Raw genomic sequence first — 26256 nt, 5'->3', positions numbered from 1 at the left:
GGAGAATGGAGAGATAGAGAGAGGGAGAGTGGGGAGAGAGAAAGAGACAGAGAGAGAGAGTCTGACTACACTGGGGTTATTTTGTTGTAAATCATTAAAACATCTGATTTACAGCCACAAGATGCATCAGGAGGACTTTGTAACCAGTAAATTGCTTGAAAACATCTCTGTCTGTTTTGCAGAGTGAGGGTGCGTGCCTCCTTGCGTCCTCTTCAAAATAGTTATGCGCTGAAGAGGAAGACGCTGAAGATCTTTTTTAAAAAACCGAAGCCGCCTTTAATCCTCCCTCAACTGCCCACCATTCATTCTCCTCCCATTCCTTCCCCCTTCCCTTCGCTAGCCTTCTCCCACCTGTCTCCTCTTCCTCGACCACCCTCTCCCCAATTCTCCCTTCGCCTCCCTCCCTTGGGTGAATGGAGGGGTTTGTGAAGGTCAATGGGACCCTCACTTTGTCCCTTCAAACCCAGCAGTTTCCTCATGACCTTCACGGCCCTCACCATTCAACCCCCCCCCCAATATCTCTCCTCCCTTACAGCCTTCTGTCCCGCTCCACCCTCCGCCCAGCTCTGGAATCCCTTCTCGCCACCACCACCCCCCAAACATCCTCTCTCATTTCCACTCCTTTTCCTGCTCCTCTCCATACCGGGCATACCCCGCACCCCCATCTGCTCCGCTAACCCAATTACAAATACCTGGGGATAGGAATTGACAATAAACTGGACTGGTCAAAGAACACTGAGGATGTCTACAAGAATGGTCAGAGCCGTCTCTATTTCCTGAGGAGACTGAGGTCCTTTAACATCTGCCGGACGATGCTGAGGATGTTCTACGAGTCTGTGGTGGCCAGTGCGATCATAGAAACATAGAAACATAGAAAATAGGTGCAGGAGTAGGCCATTCGGCCCTTCGAGCCTGCACCGCCATTTATTATGATCATGGCTGATCATCCAACTCAGAACCCAGCCTTCCCTCCATACCCCCTGACCCCTGTAGCCACAAGGGCCATATCTAACTTCCTTTTAAACATAGCTAATGAACTGGCCTCAACAGTTTGCTGTGGCAGAGAATTCCACAGATTCACCACTCTCTGTGTGAAGAAGTTTTTCCTAACCTCGGTCCTAAAAGGCTTCCCCTCTATCCTCAAACTGTGACCCCTCGTTCTAGACCTCCCCAACATCGGGAACAATCTTCCTGCATCTAGCCTGTCCAATCCCTTTAGGATCTTATACGTTTCAATCAGATCCCCCCTCAATCTTCTAAATTCCAACGAGTACAAGCCCAGTTCATCCAGTCTTTCTTCATATGAAAGACCTGCCATCCCAGGAATCAATCTGGTGAACCTTCTTTGTACTCCCTCTATGGCAAAGATGTCTTTCCTCAGATTAGGGGACCAAAACTGCACACATGTTTGCTGTTGTGTGCTGGGGCAGCAGGCTGAGGGTAGCAGACACCAACAGAATCAACAAACTCATTCGTAAGGCCAGTGATGTTGTGGGGATGGAACTGGACTCTCTGACGGTGGTGTCTGAAAAGAGGATGCTGTCCAAGTTGCATGCCATCTTGGACAATGTCTCCCATCCACTACATAATGTACTGGGTGGGCACAGGAGTACATTCAGCCAGAGACTCATTCCACCGAGATGCAGCACAGAGCGTCATAGGAAGTCATTCCTGCCTGTGGCCATCAAACTTTACAACTCCTCCCTTGGAGGGTCAGACACCCTGAGCCAATAGGCTGGTCCTGGACTTATTTCCAGGCATAATTTACATATTACTATTTAATTATTTATGGTTTTATTACTATTTATTATTTATGGTGCAACTGTAACGAAAACCAATTTCCCCCGGGATCAGTAAAGTATGACTATGACTATGACTAACACCAGCTCGGCTCACCCCCACCCCAGATCTCCTCTCTGATCTATTTCCTACCACCCCCCACCCCGTCCCCACCTGCATACGCTACTCCCTTCCCCATCACAGTGTTCAGCCCTCCCACCCCCGGGATTTCCTTAGGGACATAACCCTCCCCCCCCCCGCGTTATCACACCCGGAACTCGCCACGCACCCCTCCCCCCTTTCCCCGTCTCAATTCCCTTCCCCATCACAGTGTTCAGCCCTCCCACCCCCGGGATTTCCTTAGGGACATAACCCTCCCCCCCCCGCGTTATCACACCCGGAACTCGCCACGCACCCCTCCCCCCTTTCCCCGTCTCAATTCCCTTCCCCATCACAGTGTTCAGCCCTCCCACCCCCGGGATTTCCTTAGGGACATAACCCTCCCCCCCCCCGCGTTATCACACCCGGAACTCGCCACGCACCCCTCCCCCCTTTCCCCGTCTCAATTCCCTTCCCCATCACAGTGTTCAGCCCTCTCACCCCCGGGATTTCCTTAGGGACATAACACTCCCCCCCCCCCCCGCGTTATCACACCCGGAACTCGCCACGCACCCCTCCCCCCTTTCCCCGTCTCAATTCCCTTCCCCATCACAGTCTTCAACCCCCTCCCTCCCTCCCTCGATCTATCCCCCCTCGGGATTTCTCCAGGGTCGGACCCACTCCCCACCCCCCACCCCCCACCCCCATAACTGGCTGTCCCGGACCAACCCCTCCCCGTCCCAATCGTTCCACGACCCGGCGGGATCTCTCCGGCCCTGCCCTGCCCTGCCCCCGGGTCCAGTCTCCGGTCGGCCCGCGGAGCCCCGGCCTGCCGGTGCCGGAGAGGCGGCAGCTTTGAGACGGACAAGCGGCTGCCTCTGACGCAGGCGGTGGATAGGGTTGCCATGGAGAGCAGTTGGCAGGGTTAGCGAGGAGCTTCACAGCCCGCCTTCTGCACACATTAGCCGGGAGTTCGTACGTCAGCCTGCGTCAGCCAGGATAACATGATGCCTTCTGCAACGGCCGGGACCTTGTAGCCTTTATTTCTCTTTTGTTCCGGAGGCCGGGGGTTATCTGCCCGAGCCGCCTCCAGCACCCCGCTCCCTCCAGCACAGGGGCTGCTCCCCCTCCCCTCTCCCACCGCTTTCACACAGGACTCCTGCCTCGCACCCGGCCCAGAGGCTTCTTGTGGGTGTGAGTGTATGGTGTGTATGCGTTTTCGCCCCTCTTTCTCCTAGGCGAGGCGGAATGAAGTTGTTTCCGAGCGTGTAGTTCCCTCTTTGCCCGGCCCCCAGCATGGTCATGGCGGATTGCCCGGGCAAACTACACCGGGGTCCCGTCCGGGTCGGCTTCTACGACATCGAGCTCACTCTGGGGAAGGGCAATTTCGCCGTCGTGAAGCTGGGCAGACATCGCATCACCAAGAGCGAGGTGAGTGGAAAGAGAGAGGACACCCCTCCCCCTCTTTCGGGGGGCAAATGCCGAGAAGAACTACTGTTCCTGAATACCTCGACACCCGCGACCGCTCTCCCGAGAGAGAGAGAAATATATTAACTTGAAGCTGATTGTTGGTCGGTGTTTCACCGTCTTGCTGGCGAGTCGGAGGGAAGAGCGGCGGAGTGTACAGTCGGTGCTCTTCCTCGCCTCTTGTGTCAGTTCAGTGTTGCTGGGTTCTGTGCGCACAAGAGCCGGGGTGGTGGGGGTGAGAACACACCCTGATCATTTACACGTGTAAAATGAGGGGAAAAAATAATCTATTTATTTTTAACCGATCCGCCACACTGTAACAGGGCGCAGTTTTGTTCTACCTGTAAACACCTTTTCTGATTGTTTACGTTGTTTCCACTCCAGATGTGCAGGCAGTAGACGGTATCTTTACCAAAAAAAAAAATTACTCTCAATAATGAACGCGACACTTCCATTTAGAAATGGACATTTGCTTTTGAAGGACAATGGGTAACTGCAAGAAAAAATACCTTGTGGACAGATTTCTTGACTGCAAATAATATTTGTTGCGATTTATTCTGAGTGGAAACCATCACTTTTTGAATATAATTTGAGAACAGTGTGCTAAAATTAGGTGCAATGTATCCACGGGTTGTATATTTTTATAGGAAGGCTACAATATAGGTGTCTACGAGCAACTAGTTCCTTTTTCTGTAACAAGGCTTTGGATACAATGTATCGGGGGGTACTTTAAAGGCAACATTGTTTCAGATTTTGCACCTTGCACATCTAGATACAATGTATCCAATAAGTGGCTATTGTTCCATTCAGTTCGGAGAGAAGGAAGGTGCACTCCGGGCAGGTTTCACATTTGAAAATGTCTCTCAGGCAAAGCACAGCTCGAGGTTTCTTTGTGACAATTAGTTTCTCGTAGAAATGAATCGGCTTCTCTCACGTTGGGAATAAGAGAGTTTACCATTTTGTGAAAGGCGTCTTAATACTCTGGAATATTACACAAATGGACTTTGGAATGACTACACCGCAGGTTCGCGTTTTCATTAATCGTTGGATTAATGAAGAGGCGACACCGGTGAAATAAATTTTACGGGCCGGATTGAAACAGAAATCAAGTCCCTTTTTGGAAGTAAAACTGTTTTTTTTACAAATCAAAATTTGTTTTACCTGGCTGTTTCCCACCTGGCCTTCGTATTGAATGGAGCAGAAATTTGAAATGTATAAATGTTTTTTTTCCCCCCTGGGCATTATTGAATAGGTTTCATTGCTGAGCTGTTCTTGGGGAGGATAACAAATCAAAGAAGAGGATAAGCCCCAATATAGTTGACCAGGTCACTCGGTGCATTGTTTTATCTGAGTTTCGCGTTTACGGGTGGCAATGACGCCGGGGGCGGGGGGGGGTATGTGTCCCAATCCATTGGCGAGAAGACCCTTCACTCGCCGAGTTTCAGATGATCTGGTTTGTATAATTAGTGGGGGGGGGGGACTCGCGAGCAAATTAGTGGCGTGACGCTGTTCAAAGGGAAGAGGGGAGCTTTCCGTCTCGGGGACTGTTGCAAGAACTCTTGGTTAACTTTGTGACCCGACCGCCCCCCACCACCACCACCACCACTGATTAAAGAATCCGATCTTTAGTATGTGGAGCCAGAGGAATTGTCTCGGCAGATCTGTTTTCGAGACACAAAACGCTGGAGGAACTCGGCAAGACTGGGAGAACCTACGGCGAGCAGTCGGGTGTTTCGGGCTGACAATCTTGGTGAGGACTGAAACGTCGACTGTTCGCTCTTTCCCCACGGACGCTGCCAGATCTGCAGAGCTCCCCCTGCGTTTTTGTGCGCAGCAGCCGGAACAGTTTTCACTTCTGATCTGCGGAGATATTGACAGCTGGAATGTGATTTGCCTTTCTGTGCGAGGGGTGACATTGGAATGGGCTGGCCTGGGGTTAGTGGACAGAACGCCGGAGAGAGAGCACGGCATAAGCTGGGTGCAGAAATAACACCCCATGGTGGCTAATATGCTGGTTGGGACTGTCGTTATTGGATTAATTTTAAAATCAAAACTGGAGCCGCTTGCCTGTGTGAAATAAAATCCAGAAAGCACATCCCAGCTGGTCAAGGAGGATTTATGAAAAGTGGTAAACGACTCTCATAAATTTTAGGAGAATTCTGTGGAAGCGGCAGCGTTACGGCACTTTCCACAGATGCTGTTTGATTTTTTTTTAAAGTAGTATTTTCCTGCATTTCTAATTGAAATGGATGGCGTCATTATTCAGCCAGACCCTGTGGAATCAAAGGGCTCCGGATGATGTGTCACCAACCCAGGAGATGAGAATCAGGTTTAATATCACCAGCATATGTCGTGAAATTCGTTGTTGTTGCATCAATGCAATGCGTAACAACTGAAACAAACCATGAATTACAGTAAGCATAAGTATTTACTGTAATTCACGGGTTTTATTTTCCTATTGCAATGATTAAATAAGTAGTGCAAAATTATTTTTTATTGTGGTGAGGCAGTGCTCATGGGTTCAATGTCCATTCAGAAATTGGATGGCAGAGGGGAAGAAGCTGTTCCTGAATCACTTGAGTGTGTCCCTCCTGTACCTCCTACCTGATGGTAGCAATGAGAACAAACTGTAACTAGAATCTTACAAGTGTCTTTGGTGATGTACCAGATCTCCTCAAACTCCTAATGAAATATAGCCCCTGTCATGCTTAGTTGTTGCTGCATTGATATGTTGGGCCCATGTTAGATCCTCAGAGATCTTGACACATAGGAACTTGAAATTGCTCACTCTCTCCACTTCTGATCCCTCTATGAGGACTGGTGTGTGTTCCCTCCATCTTACCCTTTCTGAAATCCATAATCAGTTGTTTGGTCTCGCTGACGTTGAGTGCCAGGTTGTTACTCCACTAGCTGGTATGTCTCGCTCCTGTACGCCCTCTCGTCACCGACTGAAATTCTGCCGACAATAAGCAGGCGCTGAGAATTCAGAGCAACGCACACAAAATGCTGGAGGAGCTCAGCAGGTCAGGCTGCATATATGGAGAGGACTACATAGTCAACGTTGCAGGCCAAGAACTTTCATACGTTGATGTGTCACTCCCTTGTATGGCAGTTTCATGTCAATGTGAAGATTGCAATTATCAGTGGACTTCAAAGAACAGTTTCATCCCTAAACCTCCCACCATTACTTATACGCCCTCGTCATTACCCATCGTTACACTCCTTTCTATCATTATTCTCATCATGAACGATCATTACTCTCATCATGTATTGTTACTCTCATCATTGCCCATTAATACCCATTGTTACTCTCTATATTACCAGTTGCTACCCTTTGTTACTCCCTGCATTACCAATTACTACCCATTATTATTTTCATTCATTACCTATCATTGCTCTCTGTTCTATCATTACTCACACGACTACTCATCATTGCTGTCCTTTCTATCATTATTCACACCATTACCCATTAGACCACAAGACATAGGAGCAGAATTAGGCCACTTGACCCATTGGGGGTGTGTATGTGTATATGTGTATGTATGTATATATATATATGTGTGTGTGTGTGGTGTGTATATATATGTATGTGTGGTGTGTGTGTATATATATATATATATATATATATATGTGTGTGTGTGTGTGTATGTGTATATATATATGTATATGTGTGTGTGTATGTATGAGTAGTGTGTGTGTGTGTATATATATATATATATATATATATATATATATATATATATATATATACATACACACACACACACACACACACACACACAGAGCCTCCACAGCTGCCTATGGTAATACACTCCACAAATTCACCCTCTGGCTAAAGAAATTTCTCCACAGCTCTGTTTTAAATGGATGCTCCTCTGTCCTGAGGCTGTGCCCTCTTGTCCTAGACTCCCCCACCATGGGAAACATCCTTTCCACATCTACTCTGTCTAGGTCTTTTAACATTCGGAAGGTTTCAATGAGATCATCCTTCTAAATTCCGCTGAGTACAGACCCAGGGCCATCAAATGTTCCTTGTATGATAACCCTTTCATTCCCGGATTCACCCTTGTGAACCTCCTCTGGACCCTCTCCAACGCCAGCACATCTTTTAGATGAGGGGCCCAAAACTGTTCACAATACTCAAAGTGAGGCCTTGGTATTCTAGACCTCTTGAAATGAATGCTGACATTGCAGTTGCCTTCCTCACTACCGACTCAACCTTCAAGTGAACCTTCAGGGTGTTCTGCATAAGGACTCCCAAGTCGCTCTGCATCTCAGATTTTTGGATTTTCGCCCATTTACTCTTTGTTCCTCTCACCATTATTCTTCCCTGACACTATGAGAGTAGGCCTTGGGGAGCATCCATTAACTCCTCAGCGCTACAAAAGCGTGTGCACAACACAGGGAAGATCAGGACATTGAAAATAGGGGACCATGTATAAAAAGACAGCTTTTACACAAGTGTGCAAAGTTCTCTTTATTGATTTCTGTATTTTCCCAACAAAATTTGCACATGACGCCTTCCTTCCTGACATTCTGGATTAAACACTGCCTGAGGGGGGGGAGCCCCCTTGTTGAGAAGTTGTTGGAGGGGGTGGTGAGAAGACTTTTTTAAAATTTTTGCTTTCCCTTTGATTTTGGTGCCCAGTTTAGATCAACCCAGGCGTTGTGCATCTGGGCAAAACTCCAACTGGCCCCAGGGTCCTAGCACCTGCTGATTATACAAATAAGCAACTGAAGAAGCATTTGTAGGGTTAAATGTGAAGTAATTGTTTTTCTTTAATCGGGTACCGCCCTAAACCCCACATACGTAATTTGATGACAAATTCGGAAAATGGTGCTTCCGAATTTTCGAGGGAGAAATGACCTGCTGGAGAACTCAACAGGTCAGGCAGCATCTGTGGAGGGATGAGGCGTCGACTGTCAGATCCTTTTCAGGGTAGAAGTATCAAATGGTAGACGCCAGGCATTAAAGCAGAGAAGACAGAAGTTTAGAGGAGATGTGTGGAGAAACTGTTGTACACAGAGGGCTGGCAGGGATAGTGGTGGAAGCAGAGATGGTTTTATTTTCCCGAGGCTGTCAGGTAGACACGTGGTTGTGGACCGCGTGCAGGCGGGGGAGAGCATGAAGTTCACGCAGCTGGCTCACAACCCCACCGCCAAACCCAGCTCGGAGCGTGTCATCGAGTTGGCCGATGATACAACAGCGGTCGGCCCCACCAGCAAGAGCGGTGAGCCGGCGTGCAGAGAGGGGGGACGGGGGGTGGGGTGGCGCTCGTCAGACGGTGCAAAAGCACGGACAAATCCAAAGTGATGATCGCGGGCTTCAGGCAGGCTCAGGCCGGCCACTCTCCATTGCACCTCACTGGCTCCGCCGTGGAGAGAGTGAAGAGTGAAGAGCTCCTTGGTGTGCTCACGGTGGACAACAGCTCCTCATTTGTCAAGAAGGCGCGGCAGCGAACGCAAAGCGCTGGAGGAACTCAGCAGGCCAGGCAGCATCTGTGAGGGGGAGGGCGGAGAGTGCATGCGATGTTTCAGGCCGAAACCCTTGTCTATACTTTCTGAAGAGACTGAGGCATACCATTCTAGTAACTTCCTGTGGAGCACCATCGAAGTTGTGTTGTTTGGCGGCATTATCGTGTGGTATGGATGCTGCAAGGCCCTACAAAAACTGCTGAGAGGATTACCAGCGTCTGCCTCCCCACTTGTGATATATACCAGGAGCGTTCCGTACAAAGCGTTGTTGAAGATCCCCACCACAAATCTCTCTGACCCACGACCGTCATGAAGGAGGTCCAGGAGCATCGGGACTAGGACTTCCAGACTGGGGAACAGCTTCTTCCCTCAGGCTGTGAGACTAACGAACACCCTGCCAACCACCGAGGTGTTCTACTGTTTACCTGCGCTGTGCACCACATGCACTTTGAATTATATTTTAATAAGTTATTTTATGATATTATGTTGTGTGTGTGTGTGTGTGTGTGTGTGTGTGTGTGTGTGTGTGTGTTGTATGTGTTGTGGGTGCACCGTGGTCTGGAGGAAAATTGTTTCATAGAACATAGAATAGTACAACACAGTACAGGCCCTTCAGCCCACAATGTTGCACTGACCCTCAAACCCTGCCTCCCATATAACCCCCACCTTAAATTCCTCCATATACCTGTCTAGTAGTCTCTTAAATTTCACCAGTGTATCTGCCTCCACCACTGACTCAGGCAGTGCATTCCACGCACCAACCACTCTCTGAGTAAAAAACCTTCCTCTAATATCCCCCTTGAACTTCCCACCCCTTACCTTAAAGCCATGTCCTCTTGTATTGAGCAGTGGTGCCCTGGGGAAGAGGTGCTGGCTGTCCACTCTATCTGTTCCTCTTAATATCTTGTATACCTCTATCATGTCTCCTCTCATCCTCCTCTCAGTTTCGTTTGACTGTATATACGTACAGTCAGATGACAATAAACTTTTTTTTTTAAGATTAGTTTATGAGGACACTCAGTCCTCGTTTATTGTCATTTAGTAATGCATGCATTAACAAATGATACAATGTTCCTCCGGTGTGATATCACAGAAACACAGGACAGACCAAGACTAAAACTGACAAAAACCACATAATTATAACATATAGTTACAACAGTGCAAAGCAATACTGTAATTTGATAAAAGTGGACCATGGGCCAGGGCACTCGAACCTGAACTTCATTTAGTTTATTTCAGGAGACTATTTAGCACTACTTTAGATGTAAAGGCACAGTTCTGAGAGCACCAATTGCAATATCTATAAGACCATAACATGTAGGAGTGAGATTAGGCCACTCGGTCCACCCAGTCTGCTCTGCCATTTCATCATGTCTGATCCATTTTTCCCTCTCCTGCCTCCTCCCCGTATCCCTTTGTGCCCTGACCAATCAAGAATCTATCAACCTCTGCCTTAATTATACCCAAAGACTTGGCCTCCACAGCCTCCTGTGGCAGCAGATTCACCATCCTCTGCCGAAAGAAATTCCTCCTCGCCCCGTTATATAAAAGAAAATCTCAGCTGCGTGGCAATGAAGGCTATGTGCTCAGGAGCGTTGCGGTCACCGTGCGGCCTCGCACCCTTGCAGCTCAAAGGGAACAGTGTTTGCCATTCTCTCCCATGAGTGCACCATGTGATTGAACCAACTCTTTTTTTTCTTGAACTTTTAACCCAATGCAAATGTAAAGTGAAGAAAAACACTTCTCTCTCCTACCCACAGGACACGGAACTTAAACCGGGCATTAGAAAAATGTTCAATTGTGTTGCTTCATTCATATATGTCAATGTAACATTATATAACGTTAATATATTACACACGCGCACACACACATAATGTGTGAGTGTAATATATATTAAATCTATGTGTCACCGACACACACAGATGTACAAAAACACAGCCAAAATCCTCGCAAACCTGCACATTCCAATGCATATATGAAATTCCCAATGTGCTGCTGGAAGACGGGGGTTAAAAGTGGAAGCATGCAAGACTAAATCAGAGTTGCAGGGGGGCTTGGGAGTCCTTGCGCAGGATTCCCTGAAGGTTAATTTGCAGGTTGAGTCTGTGGTGAGGAAGGCAAATGCAATGTTAGCATTCACTGTGAGGGGACTAGAATGTAAAAGCAAGGATGTGGTGCTGAGGCTTTATAAGGCACTGGTGAGGCCTCACTTGGAGTATGGTGAGCAGTTCTGGGCCGCCTTATCTCAGGGAGGATGTGCTGAAACTGGAGAGGGTTCAATGGAGGTTCACGAAAATGATTCCAAGGTTGAACAGCTTGTCATATGAGGAGCGTGTGATGGCTCTGGGCCTGTATTCACTGGAATTCAGAAGAATGAGGGTGACCTCATTGAAACCTATCGAATGTTGAAAGGTCTCCATAGTGTGGATGTGGAGAGGATGTTTCCTGTGGTGGGAGAGTCTCAGACGAGAGGACACAGCCTCAGAGTAGAGGGGTGTCCTTTGAGAACGGAGGTGAGGAGGAATTTCTTTAGCCAGAGGGTGGTGAATCTGTGGAATTCGTTGCCTCAGCAGGCCTTGGAGGCCGAGTCATTTGGTATATTTAAGGCAGAGGTTGATAGATTCTTGATTGCTCAGGGCATGACGGGATACGGGGGGAAGGCAGGAGTTTGGGGCTGAGAGGGAAAATGGATCCGCCATGACGAAATGGCGGTGCAGACTCGATGGGCCGGAGTGGCCGAATTCTGCTCCCGTACATCTTATGGTCTAATTTAAAGTGCCGAACAGTTTTCAGGCCATGTAAAAATTCCCTGCTCAGAGCAATGGTTGGTCTGCGCAGCTGTTTTTATATTAAAAAAAAATGAGGCGGAACACTGGTGAAAGATTGTTTTAAATGTCTCACATAACCACTCTAACTTGTACTGTGTCAGAGTCAAGTACAAAAATAAATGGCAGAACATAATTTGAAAGAATGTTATGTATTAAGAGCCAGTTTGAAAACTAACCACAGGGAATGCATTACGGAGTTAAATGCATCTCTCAGTTCCAAGTACAGTACTCCTGTGCCTAGATTGTGTCCAGTATGATCACTTTCAGAAGTTAGAAAGTTTTTTCATCATTCACTACCTTTGCTTGACTTGCGCTTGATGTGAATTGAAATGTACAGATGCAGTATGACCTTTTTTTTTTAACGTCAACCTGGTTAAGAGTGACTGGATTTGCCAGGAGCCATTTTCTCTATTATTACTTCGACCGGATTGTAATTTCTTTTCGACAGTTTGTTGAGTTGGAGCTATTCCCGAGATTTCGAACACTTCGTATCTCTTGCTCCGAGACTCGGTGACTGTAGATAAACTTCAGGACACGTTCAGAGATTTTAGCAACTTGTTCCTGTGAAATATTTTAGGATTGTCAGTGTCAAAAGCGAAGGTGAAATTGAAACTGTTGTGGTCAATTAACACTGGACAACAAAGATTTTTGCTTCCTGAATACTCTTGGGCGTATCTTCTGGATTTTGGGCTGCTAATCAAGAAGATCAGCATGAAATTTCCATATGATCCACCAATTTTTTTTTTGGAAATCACCTATATTGGTTATTTCAATTCATAATTCAAGTCAGAGTAACTGATGCCAAGGTTCAGGAAGGTATTTTTGTTGGTCCATAAATCAATCAGGCCATCAAAGACACGCAATTGCGAGAACCTCTAGCTTGACAAGAGAAAATCGCGTGGAAGGCATTCAGAGATGTTGCTGGCACCTACAGAGTGCCACACTACGTGCATCTGGTCGACCACACGGTTCAAGCATACGAAACCATGAAGTGCAACGCGTCACTAAAGATACATTTTCTGCATTCCCGTCTAGACTTCTTCCCTGCCAGTCTTAACGCTGTCAGTAGTGAGCACGGTGAGAGGTTTCACCAGGACATCGTAGTCACGGAGAAACTGCATCAGGGCAACGGGAATCCATCAATGCTGGCTGATTATTGTTGGACACTTAAGTGAAAAGTCTCAGACGCTGAGCACAAATGAAAATCATCAGCAAAACAATTTTAGCTTAGTTGAGCTATTGCGAAACGTCAGCACCATTACGCAGTTAGGCACACTAGAGTCAATAAAAGTAAAGTTCTTGTTTCTCCAAACTCCTACGTGATACGAGTAGTGTGGAGTCATGTTTGTGCTCAGCTTCAATCAGTCCATCACAACTACAGGAAGTTTCTGAGGAAGCAACACTGTCAAGAAAACTTGTTTTCTGGTGTTATGGAAGCAAAGCCCTGCTCAAACAAAATGCTTCATCCTGGAGACGGGGAACACACAGAAGGAAATATAGGGGTGTGGAAATTACAGTACAGATGGAGACGTCATCTGGTCACGTGCAGACAGTATTCCCCATTGCTGCTATTCTTAGCTCTTCTTTCTACTTACTTTGTACTAATGGGGTTTCTAATAGCTTTAGAAGCGGCCCAAATGAGTTGTTCTTCCATACATTCAAAATAACTTGGCCTAGCTGCTCCAAGAAGATCATATTTTGGTCGCCAACAGTACTCTGCAGACTTGAAGAATAGACCAAGCAGTCTACAGAATCCAACTGCAGGCAATATTGCGTCGACCAAATTGGGAGAAAACTATCGGGAAGGATTCCACGAGCGTCAACTGAGGGTGAAGCAACATGACCGACTCTCCCTAGTTTCTACCCGTGAAGATCAAGAGAGGCACTAATTGGCCTGGGCATCAGTGAAAGTTATAACACAAGCAAGCACGCGGCGTGCAAGGGAACTCCGAGGAGGGTGGTTTTCCGTAAACAGTTCTGTAGACAGACATGTAGACCTCGATCCCGTTTATCAGCCAACGCGGGCAAGAGAGTTTGCCATGCAACCAATCAGTGACGAGTTCCCCCCCCTCCCTACATCACAATTGTGTTTCCGTGGTGATGACTAATCAGCTGATTGATAAGTATATGAAGGCCAAGCACTCGGAGGGCACAGCACAAGTGAACTGCCACTGATGATGTCTCCTTGTCTGGTGACGAGACGTTTACAAATAGATTGCCAAGATGGGAGAACAGCTCAAGCCAGCCGTACTCTTGAGTATTTTCAAGTCAATGCAGAGTTGAGTTTTTCTGAGCTTTTTGACCACGAGTGAGTGAAGCACCCATCGCCCGGTGGCAAACCATGGCAATACCCCTTTATGATCTCCCTCCCCACTTTAGCACACCTTAATAACAGGGTCAGCTACACCATCCTACCTTTGCCACGTCTAAGATCAGCTCCATCGTTACGAACTAGAAATCAGACCTGGTCTATACTGAGTCGAATGCTGCGTTCACGTGCTGGAACTGATCCTTCTGGTAACTTAATCTAGTACCAGCTGTGTGACTATACTAAATTATAGCAATGGTTCTGGTCACAATGCCCGCTGAACGGGCAGGAAGGCTTTACAAACGTTGGGCTGGAAGGTAACCCGATCCTGTTCTGAAATCTGATGATATGATTTGTACCGCGGAATACAGGCTTTCAAATAATGTGTCGCTTATAAGCTCAGAGAAAATGACTATATCGCTGACCTAAAGTTAACAGTGCTCAGATATCTGCTTTTGACACATGTCAGTGTGTCTCCAGAGTTCAAAGTTTAAAGTAATTTTTTATTATCAGAGTACATGTATGTCACCATATACAACCCTGAGGTTAATTTTCTTGTGGGCAGACTCCGCAAGTCTATAGAATCGTAACTGTAAACAAGGTTAATGACTGATCAACCACAGTGCACAAGACAACAAACCATGCAAGTGCAGATATAAATAAGTAGCAATAAATAATGAGAAGTTGCACTGTAGAGTCCTTGAAAGTGAGGTCATTGGCTGTGGGAGCATTTCAACATTGGGGCAGGTGAAGTTGAGTGAAGTTATCCCTTCTGGTTTGAGAGCCTGATGGCTGGACCTGGTGGTGTGAGTCCTGAGGCTCCTGTACCTCCTTCCTGATGGTTGAGGGGTAATAACTGTTCCTGAACCTGGTGGTGTGAGTCCTGAGGCTCCTGTACCTCCTTCCTGATGGTTGAGGGGTAATAACTGTTCCTGAACCTGGTGGTGTGAGTCCTGAGGCTCCTGTACCTCATTTCTGATGGTTGAGGGGTAATGACTGTTCCTGAACCTGGTGGTGTGGGACCTGAGGCTCCTGTACCTCTTTCCTGATGGCTGGAGGGTAATAACTGCTCCTGAATCTGGTGGCTTGGGTCCTAAGGCTCCTGAACCTCCTTCCTGATAGTTGAGGGGTAATAACTGTTCCTGAACCTGGTGGTGTGGGTCCTGAGGCTCCTGTACTTCCTTCCTGATGGCTGAGGGGTAATAATTGTCCCTGAACCTGGTGGTGTGGGTCCTGAGGGTCCTGTACCTCCTTCCTGATGGCTGAGGGGTAATAATTGTCCCTGAACCTGGTGGTGTGGGTCCTGAGGCTCCTGTACCTCCTTCCTGATGGTTGAGGGGTAATAATTGTCCCTGAACCTGGTGGTGTGGCTCCTGAGGCTCCTGTACCTCCTTCCTGATGGCTGAGGGGTAATAATTGTCCCTGAACCTGGTGGTGTGGGTCCTGAGGCTCCTGTACCTCCTCCCTGATGGCAGCAGCGAGAAGAGAGCATGTCCTGGGTGGTGGGGGGTGCGGGGGTTCCCTGATGATGGATGCTGCTTTCCTGTGGAAAACAAACACACATTCCACCATGTATTTAGAATACAAATCATCATTTTGATTTTTTTTTTCTCTAATCCTGGCTGAATTTGACCTCTGTGTGTGTGTGTGTCCCTGTTTCCCGTGTGGTGGTGCAACTTTAACCCCTGCATTTAGCTCCTGAGTCTAGAGTTTAGGATTCAACATAGAACATAGTACAGCACAGGGACAGGCTATTCGGCCCATAATGCTGTGCTGTACCAGCTAAAAAGGAAATCAAAAACACCCAAACGCTAATTCCTCCTACCTACATAAACAATGTCCATATCCCTCCATCTTCTTTACGTCGACGTGCCTATCCAAACTTCTCTTAAAAGCCTCTAATGTATTTGCCTCTACCATCACACCAGGCATCCACCACTCCTTACCCCTCACTTCGCCCTTGAACCTACCCCCTCTCACCTTCAATGCCTGCCCTCTGGTGTAAGCTATTTCAACCCTGGGAAACAGATACCCCCTGTCTACTCTTTCTTTGCCTCCTATGATCTTACAGGCCTCGATCAGATCCTCCCCTTCAGCCCCTGGCGTCCCAGAGAAAATGATCCGAGTTTATCCGGCCTCTCATGATAACACCCACTCTCTAGACCAGACAGCATCCAGGTGAACCTCTTCTGCACCCTCCCCAAAGCCCCCACATCCTTCCTGTAGTGGGGTAAGTAGAACTGTATGCAGTACTCCAGATGTGGCCCAACCAGAGTTTTATAAAGTTGCAGCATAACCTCTTGACTTTTGAACTCAGTGCCATGACCAGCAAGGGCAACCATTCCATAAACCTTCTCAGCCACCCTATCAACCTGTACGGGCACATTAGTCATAGTCATAGTCATACTTTATTGATCCCAGGGGAAATTGGTTTTCATTACAGTTGCACCATAAATAATAAATAGTAATAAAACCATAAATAGTTAAATAGTAATGCATAAATTATGCCAGTAAATTATGAAATAAGTCCAGGACCAGCCTATTGGCTCAGGGTGTCTGACCCTCCAAGGGAGGAGTTGTAAAGTTTGATGGCCACAGGCAGGAATGACTTCCTATGACACTCTGTGTTGCATCTCGGTGGAATGAGTCTCTGGCTGAATGTACTCCTGTGCCCACCCAGTACATTATGTAGTGGATGGGAGACATTGTCCAAGATGGCATGCAACTTGGACAGCATCCTCTTTTCAGACACCACCGTCAGAGAGTCCAGTTCCATCCCCACAACATCACTGACCTTACGAATGAGTTTGTTGATTCTGTTGGTGTCTGCTACCCTCAGCCTGCTGCCCCAGCACACAACAGCAAACATGATAGCACTGGCCACCACAGACTCGTAGAACATCCTCAGCATCGTCCGGCAGATGTTAAAGGACCTCAGTCTCCTCAGGAAATAGAGACGGCTCTAATCCTTCTTGTAGACAGCCTCAGTGTTCTTTGACCAGTCCAGTTTATTGTCAATTCGTATCCCCAGGTATTTGTAATCCTCCACCTTGTCCACACTGACCCCCCTGGATGGAAACAGGGGTCACCGGTACCTTAGCTCTCTTCAGGTCTACCACCAGCTCCTTAGTCTTTTTCACATTAAGCTGCAGATAATTCTGCTCACACCATGAGACAAAGTTTCCTACCGTAGCCCTGTACTCAGCCTCATCTCCCTTGCTGATGCTTCGAAGTATGGCAGAGTCACCCGAAAACTTCTGAAGATGACAAGACTCTGTGCAGTAGTTGAAGTCCGAGGTGTAAATGGTGAAGAGAAGGGGAGACAAGACAGTCCCCTGTGGAACCCCAATGCTGCTGATCACTCTGTTCGAGGAGCTGTGAACTCCTACAGGGCAACCAGAACTGTGTGCAATACTCTAGATACGGCCTAACCCGAGTCTTCCTAATCTCCACAAGTGGGGGGAGAAAGAAATGTAGATTTAATTCCCCTTTTAATTGGTTTTCACAAACTATGTTGTGTTTAAATTTGGAAAAAATTAGAAGTGTTGTTTATGACCCCTCCATTATATTCGAAAAGACTTGGAGGACACGTATTCAGCATTTTCATACGATGTAATTTGACCATTTCCAAACTTATTTTACTTCTCTGTAATGTTGGATGAGAGGAACGGAGTCGTCAACACTAATGTTTTCTTCTCTCTCATTTTTTCACGATGTTTAAAAACAGCCCAGGTCTTTTTTTTAAATTTAGTTGATTAATTCTGTTTAGATTATTTTTTTTTAAGGGGGTTATTATTATTTTTTTTTCCTTTTTCATGATTGTTGTTTAGATATTTTTCTTTGTTTTATATTATTCATCGGTATCCTATATGATTGGGAGTTTATCATTTAAGTATTATTTGGCTTTATTATCACTCATGTTAATTATAACGATGTGTTCCCAATAACTTTGTACTACTGCCGTGTCATGTTTACATCTTTATGAAACTAATAAAAAGATTGAAAAAGAAAGAAAGATTTAGTTCCCCTCGAGAAGATGGTGGTGAGGCAACTTAAAGCACTGTAGGCCAGCAAGTGAAGCGAGTGTTGCCTGGCGTAAAATCTTTGTATAAATGCACCACGGAGAAAGCTGCTCTTTATTGATCTGAATGAAAGTGGAATTCATGAGCCAGTTGTACTGAGGCATTTAGAATATACTCGTACATTAATGTCTATTTTTGCGCACCCTTCACTGACTCCAAAGACCCACATTCAGTGATTCAGACAGCTTATTCCCCTCGGCCATCAGATTTCTGAATGGGCGACCAGCACTACCTTATCATGCCTTTAAGTTGGACTGGTTATTTCGTAATTGGTAATAACTTTATGACTTGCTGCTGCAAAGGAACACATTTCACATCATATAAATGACTTTGGGACATTAGCACCCTGATTCTTCTCTGGGATGACGTAAAGGCAGGATGGCACACCAACGCTGATAAGGGAAGTCAAAGACAGCAGAAACCGGAAGGGAGGCTTGTAAAATATTGTAAAGGCCAGCAGAAGTAAACTTTTAAAAAGAAACATAAGGAGAGAAAAGATTAAATATAAAGGTAAGCTAGCACATAATATAAAGGAGGATATAAAAGATATTTTCAGGTATATGAAGAGTAAAAGAGAGGCGAGAGTGGATATTGGAATGCTGAAAGATGAAGCTGAAGAGGTAGTAATGGGGGACAAGGAAGTGGCGGGTGAACTGAAGAATTTTTGTGTCAGTCTTCAATGTGGAAGACGTTAGCACTGTGCCAGGAATTCAGGAGTGTCAGGGGGCTGAAGTGAGTGTAGTTGTTATAACCGTATAACAATGAAAGCACGGAAACAGGCCACATCGGCCCTTCTAGTCCGTGCCGAACTCTTACTCTCACCTAGTCCCACTGACCTGCACTCGGTCCATAACCCTCCATTCCTTTCCTGTCCATATATCTATCCAGTTTAACTTTAAATGACAACATCGAACCTGCCTCTACCACTTCTGCAGGAAGCTCGTTCCCACAGCTACCACTCTCTGAGTAAAGAAGTTCCCCCTCATGTTACCCCTAAACTTTTGCCCTTTAACTCTCAACTCATGTCCTCTTGTTTGAATCTCCCCCACTCTCAGTGGAAAAAGCCTATCCACGTCAACTCTATCAATCCCCCTCATAATTTTAAACACCTCTATCAAGTCCCCTCTCAACCTTGTACGCTCCAAAGAATAAAGACCTAACTTGTTCAACCTTTCTCTGTAACTTAGGAGATGAAACCCAGGCAACATTTTAGTAAACCTCCTCTGTACTCTCTCAATTTTATTGACACCTTTCCTATAATTCGGTGACCAGAACTGTACACAATACTCCAAGTTTGGCCTTACCAATGCCTTATACAATTTCAACATTACATCCCAACTCCTATACTCAATGCTCTGATTTATAAAGGCCAGCATACCAAAAGCTTTCTTCACCACCCTATCCACATGAGATTCCACCTTCAGGGAACTATGCTAAGGAGAAGGTGCTTGGGAATCTGAAAGGTCCAAAGGTAGATAAGCCGACTGGACCAGATGGATGGAGTTCACCCTAGGGTTCGGAAAGGGGTACCTCAAGGGATTGTGGAGGCATTATCCTTTCAAGAATCACTAGATTCTGCCATTGTTCCAGAGGACTGGAAAATTGCTAATGTCGCTCCAATCTTTTAAGAAGGGAGGGAGGCGGAAGAGAGGAAATTATAGGTCAGTTAGCCTGACTTCAGTGGTTGGGAAGATGTTGGAGTCCACTATTAGAGATGAGGTTTCGGGGCGCTTGGGGGCACGTGATAAAATAGGCCAAAGTCAGCATGGTTTCCTCAAGGGGAAATCTTGCCTGACAAGTCTGTTGGAACTCTTTGAGGAAATAACTGGCAGGAGAGTCAAAGGAGAGTTGGTGGATGTTGTTTACTTGGATTTTCAGAAGGTACAGCACATGAGGTTGCTTAACAAGATGAGGAGCCCATGGTTTTTGCAGGAAAGGTACTAGCACGGATAGAAGATTGGCTGGCAGGAGGCAAAGAGTGGGAATAAAGTGGGCCTTTTCTGGGTTGGCTGCCAGTGACTAGCGGCGTCCCGCAGGGGTTTGCGGGGGGGGGGGGTTGATATTGGGACCGCCTCTTTTTACATTTTATGTCAGTGACCTATATGATAGAGTAGATGGTTTTGTGGCCAAGTTTGCAGATGATATGACGATAGGTGGAGGGGTCATCAGTGTGGAGGGAGCAGGGAGGCCTGCAGAGGATTTGGACAAATCAGGAGAATGGGCAAAGACGTGGCAGATGGAAAACTGTGTCGGGAAGTGTATGGCCATGCAGTTTGGTAGAAGGAATAAAAGCATAGACTATTTTCTAAATGGGGAGAAAGTTCAGAAGTCAGAGGTGCAAGGGGACTTGGGAGTCCTTGTGCAGGATTCCCTGAAGGTTAACTTGCAGGTTGAGTCTGTGGTGAGGAAGGCAAATGCAATGTTAGCATTCATTTTGCGAGGACTAGAATCTAAAAGCAGGGATATAATGCTGAGGATCTATAAGGCACTGGTCAAATCTCATTTGGAGTATTGAGAGCTGAATTGGGCCCGCCATCTCAGAAAAGAGGTTCTGGCATGACAGCGGGTCCAGAGAAGGTTCACGAGAAAGAAAGAGTTAATGTATGAGGTGCGTTTCATGGCTCTGGGCCTGTACTCGTTGGATTTTAGAAGCATGAGGGGGGTTTACATTGAAACCGATCGAATATTGAAAGGCCTTGATAGAGTGGATGTGAAGAGGATGTTTCCTATAGTAGGAATGGCGGTGGGGGGTGGTGGTTGTCTAGGACCGGAGAGCAGAATAGAGGAATATCCATTTGGAACAGGGATGAGGAGGGATTTCATAGACATAGAATAGTACAACACAGTACAGGCCCTTCAGCCCACAATGTTGTGCCGACCCTCAAACCCTGCCTCTCATATAACCCCCCCACCTCAAATTCCTCCATATACCTGTCTAGTAGTCTCTTAAACTTCACTAGTGATCTGCCTCCACCACTGACTCAGGCAGTGCATTCCACGCACCAACCACTCTCTGAGTAAAAAAAACCTTCCTCTAATACCCCCCTTGAACTTTCCACCCCTTACCTTAAAGCCATATCCTCTTGTATTGATCAGTGGTGCCCTGGGGAAGAGGCGCTGGCTATCCACTGTATCTATTCCTCTTATTATCTTGTACACCTCTATCATGTCTCCTCTCATCCTCCTTCTCTCCAAAGAGTGAAGCCCTAGCTCCCTTAATCTCTGATCATAATCCGTACTCTCTAAACCAGGCAGCATCCTGGTAAATTTCCTCTGTACCCTTTCCAATGCTTCCACATCCTTCCTATAGTGAGGTGACCAGAACTGGACACAGTACTCCAAGTGTGGCCTAACCAGAGTTTTATAGAGCTGCATCATTACATTGCGACTCTTAAACTCTATCCCTCGACTTATGAAAGCTAACGCCCATAAGCTTTCTTAACTACCCTATCCACCTGTGAGGTAACTTTCAGGGATCTGTGGACATGTACCCCCAGATCCCTCTGCTCCTCCACACTACCAAGTATCCTGCCATTTACTTTGTACTCTGCTTTGGAGTTTGTCCTTCCAAAGTGTACCACCTCACACTTCTCCAGGCTGAAGGTGAAGTCAGCCAGAAGGTGGTGAATCTGTGGAATTGGTTGCCATGGACGGCTCTGGAGGCCAAGCCATTGAGTATTTTTAAAGTGGAGATTGGTAGGTTCTTGATCAGCCAAAGGTTACGGGGAGAAGGCAGGAGAGTGGGGAGAGAGAGGGATAATAGATCAACCACGATGGAATGCTTAGCAGACCCGATGGACTGAATGAACAGGATTAGGCCATATGTCTTGTAAGTGATAATCAGCCTGATTTCTGTGTTGATGGATCTAACCCCTCTATTCTCAACTTGTAAGGAAGTGTTCAAAATGGTGATTGGTGAAATGCTTCTCGTGGAGGTAGTGAGCGGAAGAGATCATTTCTGCCCTGACAACTTTGTGACTGTACGGCTCTGGTTGGCCTGCGATACTTGTGTTTGCATTTGAATCTGCTCTGGCTTCCTGCGGCTGGTCGCCGATGTTTGCAGTTGAGTTTGATGGCTCTGTGGCCAGGTTTGCAGGCGGTATGAAGGTGGGTGGGGGGGGCCATCAGGAAATGCGTTGAGGAAGCAGGAAGGCTGCAGAAGGACTTGGACAGATTAGGAGAATAGGCGAAGAAGTGGCAGGTGGAAAACTGCCGGGAAATGTATGGTCATGCAGTTCGGTAGAAGAAATAAAAGCAAGGACTATTTTCTAAATGGGGGGAAAATTCAGAAATCAGAGGTGCAAGGGGACGTGGGAAGCATCCACTTTAGGAAACATCCTCTCCACATCCACTCTATCAAGGCCTTTCAATATTCGATCGGTTTCAATGCAAACCCCCCCTCATTCTTCTCAACTCCAATGAGTACAGGCCCAGAGCCATCGAACACGCCTCGTACATTAACTCTTTCATTCCCGTGAACTTCCTCTGGACCCGCCCTCATCCCAGCACACCTTTTCTAATAGATAAGGGGCCCAAATCAGCTCTCAATACTCCAGATGTAATTTGACCATTGCCTTATAGATCCTCAGCATTATTATCCTTGCATTTACGTTCTGGTCCCCTTGAAATGAATGCTAACATTGCATCTACGTTTGCTGCAGTTGACGGTCTTCAGATGGTCTCCGATATTTGCCTTTGCTCTGGTTTTCTGGAGTTGACAACCTTCAGCTGGTCTCCAATAATTTGCATTTGAGTTCGCTGCAGTTGGCAATCTTCGGTTGGTCCCCGATATTTGCCTTTGCGTTTGGGTTTGCTCTCGTTCCCTGCAGTTGGCAATCTTTGGTTGGTCCCCAATATTTGCCTTTGTGTTTGCTCAGGTTTTCAGCAGTTGTCAGTCTTCGGCTGGTTTCCAATATTTGGAATGACACGGAACGACGTGGAATGGGCTGCCGGTGACGGTGGTGGAGGCGGATACGATAGGACCTTTTAAGAGACTCCTGGATAGGTACATGGAGCTTAGTAGAGGGCTATGGGTAACCCTAGGTAATTTCTAAAGTAAGTACATGTTTGGCACAGCATTGTGGGCCGAAGGGCCTGTGTTGTGCTGTAGGTTTTCCACGTTTCTGTTTGCATTTACGTTTGGGTTTGCTCTAGTTTTCTGCAGTTGACAAGCTTCAGTTGGTCTACAATATTTGGCTTTGCATTTGCTCTGGGTTTCTGTAGTTAACAATCTTTTGGTTGGTCTCCAATAATTTGCATTTGCGTTTGCTCCGGCTTCCTGCAGTTGGCAACCTTCGGTTGGTCTGCGATATTTGCATTTGCGTTTGCTCTGGTGTGCTGCAGTTGACAATGTTTACTGTAACACACACACATCAAAGTTGCTGGTGAACGCAGCAGGCCAGGCAGCATCTCTAGGAAGAGGTACAGTCGACGTTTTGGGCCGAGACCCTTCGTCAGGACTAACTGAAGGAAGAGCTAGTAAGAGATTTGAAAGTGGGAGGGGGAGGGGGAGATCCAAAATGACAGGAGAAGACAGGAGGGGGAGGGATGGAGCCAAGAGTTGGATAGGTGATTGGCAAAAGGGATATGAGAGGATCACGGGACAGGAAGCCCAGGGAGAAAGCCCAGAGGATGGGCAAGGGGTATAGTGAGAGGGACAGAGGGAGAAAAAGGAGAGAGAAAAAAAAGAATGTGTGTATATAAATAAATAACGGATGGGGTTCTTTCTCTCTCCTTGCAAGAGCAGCAATTAAGCATAGTGTTTCTGAGCTGCCGGGCTGCCGGTTTCAATACAATTTACACATTTCACTTTTTAAAAATTATTTACATGGACTCTGCACGTATCATACTGACGGATCTTTTTGAGGTCTCCATTTCGTCATACTCTCTCAGACTATCTTTCTGTTATCTTAAGTAGAGCTTAGGAAAGGATCATAAAGAGCTGAAGTTTGCGCAGTTGGTGTGCGTTCAAGAAAATAGTCTTGGTTCTTTTATAACGAACTTATTTAAAGACTTGGATGAGGACGTGGAAGGGGGTTGAGGAGTTTGCAGATGACACCATGGCCGGTGATAGTGTGGAAGAGAGTCGCAGGTTACAACAGGAGATCGATTAGGTTTGCGGAGCTGGGCTGAGAAGTGGCAGGTGGAGTTCAACCCAGCAGAGCCAGAAGTGATTCCCTTTTGGAAATTCAAACTTGAAGCTGGGCTGCAAGGCTGGTGGCAGGATTCTCAGCAGGGTAGAAGACTAGAAGGATCTCAGGGTGCAAGTGCACAGATCCCTCAGAGCTGCCACACAAAATGACGGAAGGGCTAAGTGGGCGCCCGGAGGGTTGGCCTTCGTTCGTCAGGACTCTGAATTCGAGATCTGCGAGGTAACGTTGCAGCTCGGCAAAACTCTGGCTAGGTGACACTTGGAGAACCGTGTTCAGGTCTGAGTGCCTGAGTTGGGGGAGGATGTAGAACTGCAGAGGAGGTTTAGCAGGATGCGTCGACTGTTTGTTCCTTGTTACGTACCCCGTAACTGGGTTGCCAAACCAGCAGAAATGGATCACTCAGTTGGAGTTTGGAGCACTAGAACTAAGAAAGTTTTATTAAAGAAACAAGCAACACAGTAATCGAAAGGATAATAAATGCAACAGTTCAGCGATGATAAACACACATGTGCACAGAATTAAGATAACAGCATCAATCAAGCTCTATCGTTGTCTAGGGGTAAATGACCAAATTTCAAAGTGACTCAAAGTTCAGTTCGCAGTAATCGTTGCCATGGATGGACAACGTGGGGGAAGAGAGAGATAGAACAGGAACAACTGATCATTCAGAACGGCTTCACTCACAGACCGGCGAGATTGCTCACAAGCAACTTTGGTGATGTCACCTGAGGTCACCGACTGTGACCCCTCCTCCAGATGCGGTCGATCCTCTGCAGTGAACCCGGCACCCAGGCAAGGGCGGACACACACCGGGTTCCCGCTGATCGTACCTTTCCACCCTGGTCGTTGTCTGGTACTTCTCACCCACTCGTGAGAGGCGCACCGCTTCCAGGGTCTCGTTACCTCGGGTGGCGTGTGTGTCTGTCTTAGCAAACCTGTCCCTTTTTATCCCCCTGCTGGGGTATCGCCTGTCCATCACTTCAAACAGTTCAGGGTTCAAAGGGGGAGCCGCTCCAGACAGCTCTCTCTCCCCCACGTCCCTTCATTACACATCTCCAGACGCTGCTCCATTGTTCCTTATCTCTCCTTCCCCTGAGGGCAGGTGGCAGACCAACTGCTGATGTCACTGATGCTAGCCCAGGCCAGCAAACATCTTAATTTTATGTGTATTCTCGTAACATCCTCTCCACGAATCCTGCATGGGGACCTGCCAAGTTCCTCCTGCATTTTGTGGGAGTTGCTCTGGATCAGAGAGGGTGTCTTGAGAGAGAGAGAAAAACGAAAATTGAGCAAGATGGGGTTTCTCTCTTTTGGAGTGAAAGAGGGTGAGAGGAGACCCGATAGAGGCGTATAGGATGAGAAGGGGCAGAGACAGCGAGGACGGCCAGAGCAGTCTTCAACGGCTAATACGAGGGGACAGGCTTTTAAGGTGATTGGAGTAAAGTATGGGGGGGGGCGGATCTCAGATGTCTTACACGGAGAGTGACGGGTGCGTGGTACCCACTGGCGAGTGTGATGGTAGAGGAAGATGCATTAGGGACATTTAGGGGACTCTTGGACATGGATAAAAGCAAATGGGGGGCCGCTGTGAGTGGGGTGGAAAGAGTTTGGGTGATCTCGGAGTAGGTTAAAAGTTCGGCACGTTGCCAAGGGCCTGAGGGCCTGTGTTCAGTGCTGTAGGTTACGCTTGGCAGCTGAAGGTCACGTCTCCATGCGAGCCACTATCTGGATTTCTGTTGATAGTTCGTTACTGATGTTTGATCTAGTGACGTAGCTGCATTAACAAACTTCAGCTGAAGAAGTTAGTAACCGTCCTCGGTGCCACGAAATCCGACTAATCAGCTTCTTCGAAACAGAAGAAATCATATACTTAGTTTGATTACTATACCCAGCATTGGAAGATAGTGCCTTTCTCTTTTTTTATTTAAAAAAAAAAGCATATTATTTTATAATTTCCAACGTGGAACAGAGCCAGTGTGTTGAGTTGAGCATCCATGAAATTTTGGACTAGACGGCTAAGAAAAGCATCTTTTGTGAATTAGAAACCAGAGATTTTATACTTGAAC

At 46.9% G+C, this 26256-nt stretch overlaps 1 protein-coding gene across 1 annotated transcript in view; it reads left to right on the top strand.

Annotated features, from left to right (window-relative positions):
• Positions 1 to 2648: 2648 nt before the first annotated feature.
• sik2a (salt-inducible kinase 2a) overlaps positions 2649 to 26256 on the top strand; it is a 299174-nt gene continuing 275566 nt past the window's right edge. Inside the window, exon 1 of the mRNA XM_063038587.1 lies at positions 2649 to 3309. Coding sequence (XP_062894657.1) covers positions 3175 to 3309 — 135 coding nt within the window. The 5' untranslated portion in view covers positions 2649 to 3174. The remainder of the gene's footprint in view (positions 3310 to 26256) is intronic.

This window comes from Mobula hypostoma, chromosome X2, assembly GCF_963921235.1.
Source record: "Mobula hypostoma chromosome X2, sMobHyp1.1, whole genome shotgun sequence".
In the NCBI taxonomy this organism is placed as follows: Eukaryota; Metazoa; Chordata; class Chondrichthyes; order Myliobatiformes; family Myliobatidae; genus Mobula; species Mobula hypostoma.
This window is presented reverse-complemented; position numbering and strand designations above follow the sequence as displayed.